Raw genomic sequence first — 17,604 nt, forward strand, 5'->3', positions numbered from 1 at the left:
GTGTCAACACTACGCACCACTGGTGCATCAACCGGCGGAACCCTTATATTCGGTTCTGTCCCCGTGGCCGTTCATGAAATGGGGGATGGACATCGTCGGACCACTGCCACCAGCTCCTGGAAAGGTAAGATTTCTATTAATTTTGACTAACTATTTTTCTAAATGGGTGGAAGCAGGTCCTTATCAGAAGATCGGAGAATGCTAAGTGGTGGATTTCTTGTGGGAAACTATAAATTGCAGGTTCAGAATTCTAAAAGAGATAGCATGTGACAATGGACCACATTTTATCGGCGCAAGAATTACAAAGTTCCTCCAAGATTTAAAAATAAAGAGGATCACATCTTCACCCTATCATCCGAGCGCAAACGGACAGACAGAGTCGACAAACAAAATGATTATTCAAAACCTCAAGAAAAGCTTGGAAGCGGCTAAGGGTAATTGGCCCGAGGAATTACCTAGAGTTCTATGGGCATACCGAACTAGGACCAAGTCAAGCACAGGAGAAACCCATTTTCCCCCGTGTACGATGCAAAAGCTTTAATCCCGGTGGAAGTAGTGAAACCCACCTTGAGATATTTCCAGCAGATGGAGAATCGAACAATGAAGCAATGTTAGTCAACTTGGAACTGCTCGATGAATGCAGGGGCTTGGAGTATGTAAGAATGGTAGCTCAAAAGCAGAGAATGAAGCGGTATTATAATCAAAGAGCCAACCTCTATTATTTGAAAGCAGGAGACTTGATCCTAAGGAAAGTAACTCAAAACACCCATGAGCTCAATGCGGGGAAGCTAGGTCCAATGTGGGAAGGCCCCAACCGGGTTTCAGCTATCACTGGGAAAGGTTCATACGAGTTGAAAAACCAAAATGGAGAAATATTTCCCAGCAATTGGAACGTGGCACACCTCAAAAGATATTATTGCTGATGAACATTATCTAATCAGAAAGTATGTGTTGCACTCTTTTTCCCTTCGTTCAGTTTTTGTCCCAATTAGGTTTTTCTGGCAAGGTTTTTAACGAGGCAGCAACAGAAAGCATACTACGAAGACAACAACAATAAGACCTTTAATAGCAAGGCACACAAACAAGGATCCACTCGGGGATAGTTAGATAATCTTTTTCTCTATAGAAAATTCCCACCGGGAAGTTAAGTTTGCTATTGAGCAAAGGTTACCTGATCGTTCACGAGCACAAACCACTAGAGGTGCATTAGTAGAATATTTGAAGATACAAGACTTCCAGTGTTCCTATTCGCACTTTTCGCATTTGAATACGTGGGGGGGGATAATATGAGGATACGGCAATAATGACTGCCATGTCAACTGGGAAACAAAAAAACGGAAATATAATTGCATCATCGGGACTGGGGACTCCGCAGACAGCCCCGTAGAAACAAGTTATACAAGTTAGCCACAAGTAATGGTAATTTCTTTTCAATATAGCAAATGCATATGTACTTTTTGAAAATAGAAGGAATAAAATGAAATGCTTTTGTTTTTATCTTGTTTCTTGTTTGAACGATGAATTAACTTTGTCATTTGAAAGTTAAACAAATACTTCAAATGCTAGTGTCGTAATGAACAAGAGATGTCGTAAACATAAGAGGGCCCTCTCTTATAAAAACCCTCACGTTAAACGGTTGGTTCCGGAAGGATTTATGCCCAAAATCAAAATGCATTCGATGAAAGATACACCCGAAGTCGCATACGAAAGGACGCAAAAAGTAAACTTGTGCAAATACTTATCAAAGCCCTCACAAAAAAGGGTTGATGCTCAAAGCCGAAAATGCTTTCGGGGAGAATACACCCAAGGCTTCGTATAATAAGACGCAAAACAGAAAAGCTTGCGCAAAATTCTTAAGCAAAAGGAAGAAAATGCAAATATTAAAGACTTGCATGAATATTCAAACAAAATGAAGACTCAAACAATACTTGAGCAAAAGATGCTTTTATTTAAAAAAAAAAGAGTTAAAACGGCACAGGTACAAGAATTGGAAAAAGAAAAGAAAAGCTAAACTGTATTATCTCCGAAACTAGGAGGAAGAGAAGTGTCCGCGCCCCCGGGAGAAGTAGACAGACGCACCGATGGCTCAACATTTTCACCAGTTTGGCCTTTAGTATCATCATCCTCCGATTCTTCTTCAGTTCTCCAGAACTCGAAAATGGAACCAGAAGGACTAGGTGCATCAGACCTCGCTGGGAGTCCACTTTTAGCAGCTAACTTAAGCTCACGGGCCTTAGCAATTTCGGCATCAAAATTAATGACACCAACTTTGGCCTCTTCCAAGGTTTTTCTTCTCATGATGTACATAGCGTAAGTTTTCTCAAAGTCGAGGGAAATCGCTCCGCAGTTAAGTTCTTCTTTGAGTTGGGTTACCTCGATAGAAAGGTTTTCCCGGGAGGACATAGCAGATTTAAAGCTAACATCAAGGTCACGTACAGTTGAACTAAAAAGCCTATTATGCTCGATAGTTTTCCTGTACGTCTCTTCCAGCTAGGCGTGTTTCGCCCCCGTAGCAGGAAGCTCTTCAATTTTTGAGTTCAAGGTTACCTCTAAGTTGATCACTATTTCAGCGGAGGCAGTCTCATGTTCGGTTGCAACAAGAACTGTGTTATGAATTTCAGCCCATTTGGCCTTGGCTTCGTCAAATCTAACCCTCAGCATGCCAATTTCTTGGCTAAGGGTTACCACTTCTTGCTCGCCTTGCCACAAACGAGCCTCCAATACAACAACCTCAGAAGCTTTGGCTTCCAGTTCCGAAAGGCGAGCGATATGTTGCTCCTGCTCTGCCAAAAGCTGATCCCATGCAGAGGTAATCTCTTCCTTTTCACGAATCAACCTCTCAAGGCCCTCAAAAGCAAGAAAGTTGCCCCACAAACTAAGAAGGGTAAAATTTAGGATATGTTCATACCCAAAAATAGAAGGAGTAATAAAGGAAGAAAGGAATGTACTGCTGCAGCATTGTGCATGGCGTTGTTCAACAGACATTCTCCCAAGAGTGCCAGAATCTTTTCCTAGTCTTTCTCTGAAGCCAAAGGCTTCAAATAATTAGCAAGCTCCATTCATCGGGATAGCAAGTTACATCCGGTAGAGACCGAAAGAGTAACATTCCTCCTCCTTTGCGGATCTTCAGAAGGGGCAGCATAATTTTGCCCTAAATTCCCATGAACAGGGTTTTGTGGAAGAGGAACACCTTATTGATGGTCAGGTACGGCCGATGGAGATGTTGTAGCAATTGCTGGTGGAAGAGTGGATGAAGATGGAAGTTATGTAGCAGTTGGTAGTGTTGGTGAAGATGGAGATGAAGCTAATGGAGTTGAAGAGTGAGAAGCAGTTGCATCAAAGGTAGTGCTGGTTGTTGGATTCTCAGCCCAGCAGTACCGGGCACAACAATTGGGGCCTTGAAAATGAGAATTGACATTATCTACCAAATCAAACTCTCCCCAAAGTGCCGAGGCATCGTCCTCGGTTGGTGTAACTATCTCAACAGGTCGAGCATCCTATTGAGATGATAAGGATTGTCATCTTCTATGTAGAGAAGCTCCCTCATCACTAGCTTTTTCATCATCGTCGATCGTCACGGTGTCTATGAGCGGCCCGGAAGGAGGGCCAGTCACCATCACTACCGGAGATGACTCGGGGGCATCGGCAGGATCAGCCAAGACATTCTTCTCGGGAATATCAACATAGCTCGCGGGTAGACCTAATTTCATAGACAGGTTAGAAGGGATCAATCAAGTTCTTCACATGAAAAATTGAAACAAGGTGAGTTTGAATTACCACGATTCTAGGCCTTCCACCAGTATTTAGGGGGCAGTTCTTTCCACAAGCGAGTCTCGGGCATCGTAACGTCCATAATCTTTTGTACCCACATTTCCAAACCTTCAACCACCGGTGGGATCCATCGAGTTGTTAAACCAGGCGAAGGATGGAGGATCAATACGACTATAGAAAAATATTTAGTAAAAGGAAATACTAAACAAAGAGCTTACGAATGTGTTTCCAAGCGGCCGGAAAGGATGGAGCCATTGCCGGAATGATGTCGTTGGTGGCAGCTGCAACGAACCGTTCCATCCACCCACGGTCATTGTTTGCTAGACAACAAATCATGGTGGACACGTTTATAGAGGTTTATCATTCCCCCGCGGAAGATTTTGGGAGAATAGAGATTCATCATATGAGCTAAGATTAGCTCTTCTCCAGTCTCATGGCACAAACGCCGAAGGCAAGCAACCGTCCTCCACACAGAATGACTTACTTGTGCCAAACACACTTGGTAGCGGAAGCAAAACTCCACAATCACGGAGTCAAGCTCTCCGCTCAAAGAGGACGCACCCAAAGTAAAGGGATACGTGTAAAAATATGTAAAACCCTCCTTCGGTAGGGAGACTCGCTCCGATAGATCAGGAGCAATAATTTCCAAGTCATGGCAGTGACAGTCTTCCTTCACAACAGGAATGCTAGAAGGACGTATGGAAGAAGGGTACCCACTGACGACCTATGTACGAGAGTTAGCAGTAGAAAATTTCTTTTCGAAGTCTTTTGTGGTAATAAGACTTCTAGGGATGATGGAGCCCACTATTGGAGGAGCAGAGTCATCGGCCTTGTTCTTGGTCTTTGAAAATCCGGTACACTTTGAGGAAGAAGCCATAAATAGTGAGCTCACTTGTCATTGTAAAGGACACGAATTTTCTGGCAAATTTACGCTACATTCTACACAAAGCTCAATACAGTCTTATCTTATTACTTTTTTATTTTATTGTTGTTGTGCCCGAAAACTCTGTTCCCGGAACTATTGTTTATGCTATTTTGTCTATATCTTAAGACTTAAGTATTGCATAAATAATTCTTCGATGATTTTACTATTTTAGGATCAAATAAATTCATTTGTTTAGAAAACACGTATAAAATCAACTATACCGCTTTACGGGTAAACAATAAATACTTACATAATTATGATGCCATGGAGCTAGCAAACTTTTTCAGAAGAAAAAATAAGATCCAAAACACATATTCTTACATTACATTAACAAACAAAAGGTTATTATTATGCTAGCTAAGACACTCGTTATTATTACAAAAAAGCATTAAAAATCTTTTATCCCCGAGATAAAACAAAGGATTATTAAACTTAAAACAAAGCAGAGAAAGTTTCCTCCACATCTTCAACAACGGTAGCAATATCAACCTTCTTATCCTTGTTCCTCCTATCACACCTAGTCCTGATTTCACCATTTCCACCGGTCACCACGTTCAACTGTCCCATCTTAATCATACCAATCACAAACTTGTCAAAAAACAGTGACTGGTTCTTAGCAAAGCTCTCGACAATTCCCCTAGTCCTTCTATCAGTGAACAAATCTTGATCAGAAGTAAAAAGCCCTTGCCTATTCATGAGATCAACGTAGTATTTGTTGTCAAATAAATTAGGGGTTCGGATATCCATGTCGACAGTGTTGTTGGAGTTCGCGGTTGGACAACTGGTTTTAAGGTTGTTAGCGAATGTTTGGTCCATGGTTGGGTCTTGGTTAGGGAAGAGACGGTCGGTGAAGGAAGTGCAGTGGCTGATTCCGATGGTGTGGGCCCCGGATAGAGCGACGGCGTCGGTGGCGTCTAAACCCTTAGTTGCAAGGCGACTGAGGACGACTGTGGTGTTGGCAAATGGTGCAACAAGGTTGTCTAAGGTTGCCTGTTCTGTTGCAAAGTTGAGTCCGTCCTTTCTTCCTAAGGGTACATTGTAGTTGGGTCCACCAGTCTGAAATGACCATAAGCTCACAAGTAAATACTCCAATAAGTCTAGCTTATGACAATATATAAAAGTCAAAATTTTAAAAAATGGATATGAAACAGACGAGAGAGAGAGATTTGACAAGTATAAATTTGAAGACGGGGGGGGGGGGGGGGGGAGTTCTTTGAAATTAATGATAAAAACCAACTTTTTCCTGTCCCAAATTTTATCATTCATGACGCCTTCAGTCTTTAAAAATTTTATCTGTCATTATCTCACCTTTATCCTGTCCCAAATTCAGAAAAAAGAAAATCACCTTTTTCTGTAAATGAACTCCATATCTTATTATGATCTTTCAAAACATATAGTTTTGGTATGAAAATGAAGAGTTTCTGCCTAGTAAACTAGTACGATCTAAACCAAGAAACAAGGACTAAATGGGAGTTTTGGTCTTACCAAGACAACAGAGTCCCTAGCAGCAATGGCTGTAATGTCAGAGCAAGATACAACTTGCCCACAGGCATCGTGAACCCTTTTCCTAAGATCATCAATTATCTTGAATGACTTCTTTCTTAGTGTCAAATTAGGAATTGCAGTTTGCTCACTTGGCCCTCCTGCCGATCCATCTAGCAACACTGAACCATCACATCCCTGCATTACATATCCATCAAAATTAATACTAGAGTTAATCTACTTTGAAGTAACATAATCAATGCGCTCTTGTATTATTTTTTTATGTATTAAAAAGAATGACACATTTTATATCTAGAAACTCTTCAACAGTACTCTTAAGAACATGCTCCTGTGTTGAAATATCATAGCATATTCTAGAGTACTTTAGTATTTGTTGGAAAAATCTTCTTTTTTCTTAAACTCCATTCTCAATATTAATTACCTGAACAAAGCAATCGTGGAAATGAAGGCGAAGTAAGCCAGCAGCTTGGCCAACATCATCTTTGATCTGTTTTTCAAGCCTCTTCCTAATAATGGATTCAAGCTGAGGGCAACTGGTTTGATAAAATGACCATGAAAGACCTTTCACTGGAGCAGGTATCTGGGCTTCTATTACAAAGAAGGAAGAAGAAACAAGAACAAGAAGTAGAAAACTTGAAGTAGCGGACACCATAGCTGCTGTCTCTTTCTAGATTGGTTAGCTAAATTGATACAAAGACAGCAAGAACAAGGCTCAGATTTATAGCAAAGATTAAGTTATCCACTTGGATATTTTTTTTACTTTAAGGGGCATCTCGGAAATTACTATTGTACGAAAGAGCCGCGTGGCCGTCACACTGCTCTGGACCTTTTACTTTGAATATATTTTAAGTAATTTATATTGCATAGAAATAATGATTCCAAGACAGGCACATCTCTCTGATCTTTAGAGTACTATATTTGCAAATTTCGTGCAGAGTGTAATTATCTTTTCCATTGTTATTATATTCAATAGAAAAATAGAATATGTTAGCCGCCAATAAAGAACGCCAACTTTATTTGGAGAAAATGGAGGGTACTATTCATTGTATCCCATTTGCTGGTGTACAATTTATTTCTATCATCAAGCGATGTTAAGATGAATAAGTTTTTTTTCACACTAAATTTGAAATTATGAATTCGAGTATAGGTGTGTGCCTATTTCACTAACAAAAAGAGGTGTTTTTTAGCTTATCATTTCCCGCCAGGCGCTAACGAGGGAGAAAGAGCAATGTGGTCGTCACACTTGGTTAAACTTTTTGCCTCTTTCTAGATAAGGTTAGCTCGATACAAAGATAGCAGGATAAACTTTATTTTTAGACATTTCGAAAGTAGCATTTTTACCTTTATCTGGGTAAGAATAAGGTTTACGTACACATTACTTTTCACAAATTTCACTTATGGAATTTCACTGAATTTGATTGTTGACTCTGTATGCTTTAGACTTTATTAAGTATATTAACCTTCCATTATATTTTTTGAAGATATTTGCCTTAGTTGTTACTCTTTTTAATGTTTCTAACCTTCCAATTAACGGACAATTCATACCCAATTCTGAATGGATACGTATTGCATATAATTACTCAAAGAACGACATCTCTTTTATGAAATATAGCTCAAAGTAACAACATAGAATAAGGAAAAACAAGCAAAGAGATATTGAGAGAAAGAGATGAGAGATTATTTCTTCTTCAATTGTGTGTATTTTTCTATCTATTACAAGGCTTTTATATAAGCATGCAAAGTAAATAAAATATGTCATTAAACATAGAAAATATGTCATTAAGCATTTGAGATGAAGCTCATGAAGGAAGAGTAGACATCCACTATAATTTGATATTTCTTATAACCCTTCCCCTTGGATGTCCATAGATAATGTGCCTTGTTAAAACCTTATTAGAAAAAAAAATCCTAGTGAAGGAAAAAGAGTACACATGTTTAGAAATACGCTTTTTGGTTGCCTCATTAAAAACCTTGCAAGGAAAACCCAGTGGGATAAAACTTTGTAAGGGAAAAAGAGTACACCGCGTATTAACTCCCCCTGATGAGAGCATCAATTCACATCCTTGAGCCTTCGCATACCAATCTTGTATACTAGTTTCTTGAAGGTTGACGTCGGTAGAGATTTGGTGAACAAATCAGCCATATTATCACTTGAACGAATCTGTTGCACATTGATATCACCATTCTTTTGAAGATCATGTATAAAAAATAACTTTGGTGAAATGTGCTTTGTCCTATCTCTTTTTATGAATCCTCCATTCAGTTGGGCTATGCATGCTGCATTGTCTTCATACAAAAATTATGGGTAGTTTATCACACTTCAAACCATATTTGTCTCGAATAAGGTGTATTATTGACCTCAACCATATACATTCTCGACTTGCTTCATGAATAGTAATTATCTCAGCATGATTAGATGAAGTAGCCATGATTGATTGCTTAGTCGATCGCCAAGATATTGCAGTACCTCCACATGTAAACACATAGCTAGTTTGAGACCGAGCCTTATGTGGGTTAGATAAATACCTAGCATCAGCATAACCAACAAGATCAGGACTGCAATCATTGCTATAAAATAAGCCCATATCGGTAGTCCCTTTTAGATACTGCAATATGTGTTTAATTCCATTCCAATGTTTCCATGTAGGAGCAGAGCTATATCTTGCTAAGACATTAACTGAAAAAGTTATGTCAGTCCTTGTAGTGTCAGCAAGATACATTAGTGCACCAATTGCACTAAGATATGATACTTTAGGACAAAGAATCTCTTTATTCATTTCTTGAGGTCGGAATGAGTCTTTATTCACATCAAGTGTTCGAACAATCATCGGAGTACTTAATGGATGTGCTCCATCCATGTAAAACCGTTTCAATACCTTTTCTATGTAGGCAGATTGATGAACAAAAGTCCCGTTTGCCAAATGTTCAATTTGCAAACCAAGACATAATTTTGTCTTTCCGAGATCTTTCATCTCGAATTCCTTTTTTAAATAATCAATTTCCTTTTGGAGTTCTTTTGGAGTTCCAATAAGGTTTATGTCATCAACATATACAGCAAGTACAACAAGCTCCGACGTTGTTTTTTTTTTTATAAAAATACATGGACAAATGACATCATTTATATAACCTTCCTTTAATAAACACTCATTAAGGCGGTTATACCACATTCTTCCTGATTTCTTTAGACCATACAAAGATCTTTGCAATTTGATAGAAAATATTTTTCGGGACTTTGAATTATGTGCGTCAGGCATTTTAAATCCCTTGGTAATTTTTATGTATATCTCATTATCAAGTGAGCCGTAAATGTAGGTTGTAACCACAACTATTAAATGCATGTCAAGATTTTTATGGACAACAAGACTAATGAGATAACAGAACGTTATAGCATCCATAACAGGAGAATACATCTCTTCATAATCGACACCATGTCTTTGTGAAAATTCTTGTGCAACAAAGCGTGCCTTATATCTTTGTACCTCACTTTTCTCATTCCTTTTTCGTACAAAGACCCATTTATAGCCAACAAGTTTGACACCATTAGGTGTTTGGACTACAGGCCCAAAAACTTCACGTTTCGCAAGTAAATCCAACTCAGATTGGATTGCTTCTTGCCATTTTGGCCAATTACGTCTTTGTCGACATTCTCCAACAGATTGAGGTTCAAGATCCTCACTATCTTGCATAATGCTAGATTCAACATTGTACGCAAAGACATAATCTACCACTATATTCAATCGATTCTGTCACGACCCAAAATTCATTATAGGTTGTGATGGCGCCTAGCACCGTTGTGAGGCAAGCCAATGATAATTAATTAACTTAATTACTTATTTTAGTATTTTCAAATTGTAATTTCCTTCAATTAAATAGTAAAAGATAGAACTTACGAAGTAAATGATAATATTTTCGCAACAAAAATATTGAACAACCTATAACCACTCCCAAAACCCGGTATCACAAGTGCATGAGCATTAAATAGGGAGTAAAATAAAATACAGCATCTGTCCAGAATACAAATTAGACAGGAAAGATATAAATAACCCTGAAGGAGACTCTACTGGCTGCGGATCGTAATATAGAATGCAGCTCGCCTAAGTCCCCGCATCGACCACACCTCTGCACCCACAAGGCCACTAGATATATATGTACCTACACAAAAATGTGCAACAAGTATAGTATGAGTACGTAAATCAACGCGTACCTAGTAAGTATCTAGTCTAACCTCGAAGAAGTAGTGACGAGGGGTCGACTCCGACACTTACTATGGGCCAACAATAAGATTCCAATATTATAATTAAGCATGGATTGTATAAAATAGCTGAAAACCCAATAAACAAGAGGTAAGCAAACAATTCCTTTAATAATAGCAAGTTTCTAAATTTATTTTTTGTCATTTAACAATTTAGATCTCAAGCCAATGAAGCAATATCAGTTATTATTAGTTCCAAAGATTTATCATGCACAAATCATGCCGAGGTCGTACAGCCTGATCCAACATAAATATTTAAATTGTGCATTGCCGAGGGTTGAGCGACGTGAACCATAGATGCATCTATCTGCTACCGAGGCGTTCGGCCCTCTCCACAAAAGAGAAAATACATTTACAACAACCAATTCAAGATTTATTAAGGGGAAATTATTCAAGGGAATACCCAATTCTCCTTAACGGTCAAGAAAAGGAAGTTTAACCTTTTTCAATTTCTTTATCAAGTCTCAATATGATTTAAGCAATTAAATTAACAAGTAATATGCAACCATCGTAAATATAACATGATCTGGGTCCTAGACTACTCGAACAAAAGCATAATAGTAGCTACGCACGGACTCTCGTTACCTCGTGCGTACGTAGCCCCCACAAATAGAAGCACATATTAAATCAATTTGCTTATGAGGTTAATTCTCTCTTACAAGGTTAAAAAAGTGGCTTACCTCGCTCTGAAATTCCATAACCGGCTCCAAAGCCTTTCCAACAACTCAAACCGATGCCCATCGCTCCAAAATCAGTCAATAAATGTGCAAATCCATAAATATATACTCTAATACTCATTATAATTCAATTTACAATAATTTCCAACTCCGCTCGAAAAGTCGATAAAATCACTCTCGGGCCCACGTGCCTGAATTCCGAACATTTCTAAAGATAATCGTTACCCATAACATTACAAACTCAAATATATTATTTATTCCCAATTCCATGCCCAAATTCGTGGTAAAAAATCCAAGAATGCAAATGTCAAGGGTTTTCTTCAAAATCCCAAATTTATACTAATTTCCATGTTTAAATCCATATATAAACCATGTATTTAGCTCAAAATATGTGAAAATTATGTACCTCATGAAGGATGACAAAATGGCACTACCCAAGACCGACTCCAACGAGAGAAAAGAGGTGAAATAAGCCAAAACCCGATTTGGCTAACTTATACATTCTGTCTAGGCGACTTTCGCACCTGCTAAGCCAAAAGGCCGCTTCTGCGGAAAACACTAGAGGCCTCCCTTCACACCTGGGGACAATGTCCTGCTCCTACGACATCGCAGGTGCGCAAATCCACCTCGCTCCTACGCTCTACTCCGCTCCTGCACTCCATGAGGCCGCATCTGCGACATCGCAGATACGGAGAAAGTCTCGCACCTTGCGGCACTGCCCAGCTCGCCTAAAACTGCTTCTACGACCCTCCTTGCCGCTTCTGTGGCTCCGCACATGCAACCAAAACCTCGCATGTGCGGTTACACCAGATGACAGTAGCTCCAGCATTCCTCCAAGCCCAAACTCGATCCGTTTACCATTCGGAATCCACCCGAGGCCCTCGGGACCTCAACCAATTATACCAACAATTCCTAAAACATCATACGAACTTAGTTGAGCCTTTAAATCACATCAAACAATGCTAAAAACACGAGTCACCCTCCAATTCAAACTTGATGAACTTGGAAACTTCAAACTCCTACAATCGATGTCGAAACCTATCAAATCACGTCCGATTGACTAAAAAATTTTGCACACAAGTCATAATTGACATTACGGACCTACTCCAACTTTCGGAATCAGAATTCGACCCCGATATTAAAAAGTCCACTCCCGGTCAAACATCTCAAAATCATCCAAATTTCCAACTTTTGCCAATTGACGCCGAAATGACCTACAGACTCCCAAATCAACGTCCGGACACGCACCTAAGACCAAAATCACCATACGAAACTATTCCCAGGCTCGGAATCCCAAACGGACATCGATAACATCAAAATCTACTTCAACCTAAACTTAGGAAATTATTAAACCTTCAAAATGCTAACTTTCCGTAATAAGCGTCAAAATACTCTCGGGCTACCCGACACTCGACCCGAACATACACCCCAGTCCAAAATTATCATACGAACCTATTGGAACCTTCAAATCCTGAATCCGAGGTCATTTATAAAAATTTCAAACCTTAGTAAGTTTTCCAACTTAAAGCTTCCGAAATTAGAATTTATCTTTCCAAATCAACTCCGAACTTCCTGAAATTTGATTCCGACCATACGTGCAAGTCATAATACCTGAAATAAAGCTACTCGTGGCCTCAAACCACCGAGCAACGCGGTAGATCTCAAAGAGACCAGTCGGGTCGTTACATTTTCTCCCACTTAAACATACGTTCGTCCTCGAACGTGCTAAGAATTGTTCCGAAGTTGTCCAAAATTACGTTTTAACACCTCGTGCACCTACCCATGCTACCACAACCCAGTTAAGCACATTAGCTCGAGCCAATCCGTAGATAAATCAAGTAAGACTTAGAGTCAAATTCTAACATCCGCAATTCTCCACCAGGACTGTTTCCAACATACGAACACCGTATTAATCACTACATACTGTACCCAAACATGATTGTATACCCTTACTGAATTCATACCATGCACCATGTAACTCATTTGCCTAAGGCAATCTCCCAAGAACAACATTTGAAATTTCCCCTGACCCGAAGCCCGTAGTATACCTCATGACCAATATAGGCCTTGCTTCAACTCTCGCAATACTGCCACGACAGAAGAGGTGTTAAGAAACTCATAACCACCGGCCGAATCACAATTCATAGTGTCTCTCCTCCCGACAAGAACCATTACCTCATTTTGGACTGAATAACGATATTTACTCTTTAATGTGCCTTATATAAATCTGATCGCACTGATCCCAGGTCCAATAAATCTTGTCTCGCCTAGTACAAGATGCTCAGGCAATAAGCCACCCCGGACACTGCAAAAGTCTCATTTGATGCCACAATATGCTGACAAGCTACAAACTCGAATGTGATACATGAGGGAAACAAACTCTGGAACGAACTACTCAACCCACGTAACTAATTAAATGACCGAAAAGATGTCATGAACCTTCTCCAGAAAATGAGGGACAAAACACACGCGAATAGATATAGGGAACTGTACTCCACATCCCACTATTGGGGCGTGCAACCCAATCCACGCAGGACACCGCTGCAGCGTGCAACCCGATCCAACCATAATACCCGTGGCGGCGTGCCACCCGACCCAAACAATATACCCGTGGTGACATGCCACCCGATCCAACCAATGTACTCGTGGCGGCGTGCCACCCGATCCACACATAATAATCTATAAGGAAATACCTATCGATCTAGAATGCTCACACCTACGAAATGTCTGAATGCCGACCACAAGCATGCCAAGTGCATAATACCATCCCTGGGGAGATATATGGCGCCATACGCTACAAAACTCAAGCACGACTAAGGTACAATAAAGGACCTGCATCTCGAGAGCCATCATGCCATCACAACACCATAACTACATGGGATCTCAATACAAGTGCGAATAGCCATATCGTCTCACAACCCACATGGCAAAATAGAGATCACACAGAATACCTGGCAATGGAAACAACATCCAAGGCCTGAAGACTCCTCCGTAAACAATGCTATGCTGGAATGGACACATCTGGCCTGTTATAGAGCCCCCGTTCACATTTAGATCTATCCATGGACCTCAAGCCGATTCTGATCGTACCGCACTGGGCTAATAACCTTCCAAGGATCCACAATAACCCTTTTTTCCCATGACACACAAGGACAACCATCGTATCAAGAACAAACTTCCACAATTCACAACCAACTGAATAGAGCGCCCCTTTCAGGCCTAAACTCTCACATTAGCGATAGTACCAAAATCTCCATACTTGATTTCAATCTTTAATCAATCAAGTGACTACGTGTCACACTTATACAATCTTCCCATGGGATACACTCCTACGACCTTCCGCACCAGGTAACAAGTCTGCACATCCATACCGCCAGCCACACTAATGATGAAAGGCAAATCAAGAATCCGCAAATCAATACACAAAGCCACTTACACACGACACCGATCTCAAGTGACGCTAAAGACAATACCAGTTTATTCTAACCATCTGAATTCTTTCCTGCTCATCCGAGCTCGTGACATTCTTGTCAACACCGAACCACAACCTTGACCCTCGACTTCCGATTCCCATGTCGCTCACTGCACCTAACATGTTAATACGCGAGAGTACAAGAATTCCATAATAACCTCTGATCTACTAATAGAATAAACACTCTATCATATAGAAACTTTTCACTTAACTCATTTCAGGAGAACCATTCCAACACACGGCCGAATTCTCATAACCGCAAAAAATACAATCCCAAGTAGTGGTCTAAACTACCATGACTCTTCCAGGATCCATCTACACATAACATGCCATATTAACTCGAATGCCTCCAAGTTAAATCAATTATGGTAGCCGTCAAGCCTCGCACGTACCGCCACAACCACCTGTAAAACTTAACACGTTGAAGGAACTGATCATTGCCACCATTATGCCGATTCAACCACTGCTAATCGATCCGACTTCTTCTAATTTACTCCGGACTTGCCTTAGGAATAATAATAGCTTCATTCAAAATATGACTAACCCAATCCGCACTCATCCAGAAGGACTCTATTTCACGAGATCACGTTGTCTCAAAACCCACAAACCATCTCATACCCGCTTGTGCGCACATTCGTATCTTCAACTGGTACACACATTCTGATATTTCCTTTACGAATCGGAAGTTATTTTCTCCCATTCCTCCAATGCTACACCGCAGACCGATGATAATATAGAACACTTCAAGACCTTTTTGTAATCCACTACAATGCTCGATACTTAACCATACTACATACTCGAAACCCTTAAGCACCGCACTTTAAATTTTTGAATCCACTAGGACCATGGTTGAGAGTCACCCACTCTGTCTTGTTCCCAAATGTGATCAAACTCCAAGGCCCTGCTAGCATATAAACACCTTCTCAAAGAAGCACCTGGCTGACTTACTTCCTTGTACATCACATCTACATAAAGCATAAACTCTGAGTCTCCCCAAAGCCTGAACATGAATCAATAAGTCCAAATATAGCACACATTCCCCAAATCCTTTGCTCAGATTACCACTGATGTTTTCTTTCCTTAGTCGTAATAACCCACCAATACACCGAAAACTAGAAACCTCATAAGTAGACAACCATACAATCAAATCATAGACGATGGGGCTCTTCCACTTAGCTTGAAGCTACCATTGCATAACCCTGGAACCCACCAAGACTCCTTATTCCCCATTGACATGATCTTGCACAACCAACCCGCCAAATTTCTCGCAACCTTTCTGTTAAACATTTCATGAGCATTCTGAATTACTAGCCACATTCACATATTAGATCCCTTACCGGATAGCCGGTAGAATTCTTCGTAGAAGCACCCTCAACACCACGCAATCGCTAACCTGCTCATAGGGGATAACTCACTTGTGGAAATCCCATGCTGACATCTCCCAACGACGATGCACTGTGAACAATTATTACGGAACCAATAAACCCTCCTGAGCCCATGCTCATTCACCAACTGTACAAGTCCGTTCACTCCCCATTGATATCAGCTAAAAGTGTGACGATACATTACAATCCAAAGTCATGTTGCATCCCTCTTCTTATTAAGCAACTCCCTCATGTCGTATCCAACCTCCCTCAGTGTAGTAGCCAATATTTCAAATTAGTCCATAGACCTAGTCACTGTCTACCATGAATCCCAGATCACTCTAAACTTTCCTCAAGGCGTGTAGCTATCCTACCATAAAACCCATATGATACTCTACCACTCTCCCACTTTGGTCAAACCCTCTCCTTAAGCAACTACTCGACTTCTGCTTCTCACACTTGGCCTCCAAGAAATTTAACCACCGCCAGACACCTCCTACCTGTCCTTCCTCAGATATGCCCAGTTGTTGTCATAAATCAAATCCATCTTTGTAGCACTTGAACCAATAGATCGCTACCACTCTAAACCTCTCAGAAGATCATCCTTCTCGAGCCATCAATATTTGGAACAATGATTCGATTCTAAACCACTGCACACCGCGATCTCTGACAGCTGCTTCCCCGACACTATTTCACAATATCCTACCCTGAAGGCGAATTGAAGAAGATCATAACACCGACGAACATAACACATTTAACAAGGATAATGACACCACATCTCAGATGAAAATTCCACCATGCTCGAAAATACCAAGTCTAGTTACCCCATTGACCTAAACCCGAGCATTCGTAGTCCGATTACCTTTCCTCCGCTGGAAATAAAACACTGAATCTCTGAATCATGCACTGAGTAAAACCTCCTTTCAAGTCATTCACTACCTCGATGCATAGACAAGCATCCTACCATTACACAAACACTGTGCGATAGCAATGCACGAATCATCATAACAATCAATGCCAAATTTCAAAACCTTAGGTAATACTGATACTGAGTTTAAACGACAGAACGACCTTTCGTAAGGTGACGAAAATAGCCTAATTAAATACGCAAGGAGAAACATCCCGCACCACATCTGTAGTACCATTAAAATTACTCGATTCCCAATTGCAAACAAGCGCTTCACATCGCATAAGATCGAGTAGGAAGAAAATAAAGGCACAAGCCTAAAAGGAAACAAAACCGCACGAAGAGAAATCAAGAAGGGAAGTGCTCCTAACAGCCCTGTAACCTCTCGAAGATAAGTACAGACGTCTCCGTACCGATTCGCGAGACTCTTCCAGACTTGCTCGTAACTCGTGAGACCTAAGTGAACCTAACACTCGGATACCATGTTGTCACGACCTAAAATCCATTAAAAGTCGTGATGGCGCCTAACACCGCTATCAGGCAAGCCAACGATAATTAATTAACTTAATTACTCATTTTAGTATTTTAAAATTATAATTTCCTTCAATTAAATAGTAAAAGATAGAACTTACGGAGTAAATGATAATATTTTCGCAACAAAAATATTGAACAACCCATAACCACTCCCAAAACCCGGTGTCACAAGTGCATGAGCATTAACTAGGGAGTAAAA

The 17,604-nt window shown here is 40.3% G+C and overlaps 1 protein-coding gene across 1 annotated transcript; it reads right to left on the minus strand.

Moving 5' to 3' along the window:
• Positions 1-4,992: 4,992 nt before the first annotated feature.
• LOC107770624 (peroxidase 12) lies at positions 4,993-6,925 on the minus strand. Its single transcript, XM_016589949.2, has 3 exons — positions 6,621-6,925; positions 6,182-6,376; positions 4,993-5,752 (listed from the first exon to the last, which is right to left on the minus strand). Exons 1-3 carry the CDS (start codon positions 6,849-6,851, stop codon positions 5,129-5,131), a joined length of 1,050 nt encoding a protein of 349 aa, XP_016445435.1. The 5' UTR covers positions 6,852-6,925; the 3' UTR covers positions 4,993-5,128.
• Positions 6,926-17,604: the final 10,679 nt, after the last annotated feature.

This window comes from Nicotiana tabacum, chromosome 12 (assembly GCF_000715075.1).
Source record: "Nicotiana tabacum cultivar K326 chromosome 12, ASM71507v2, whole genome shotgun sequence".
Classification (NCBI taxonomy): Eukaryota; Viridiplantae; Streptophyta; class Magnoliopsida; order Solanales; family Solanaceae; genus Nicotiana; species Nicotiana tabacum.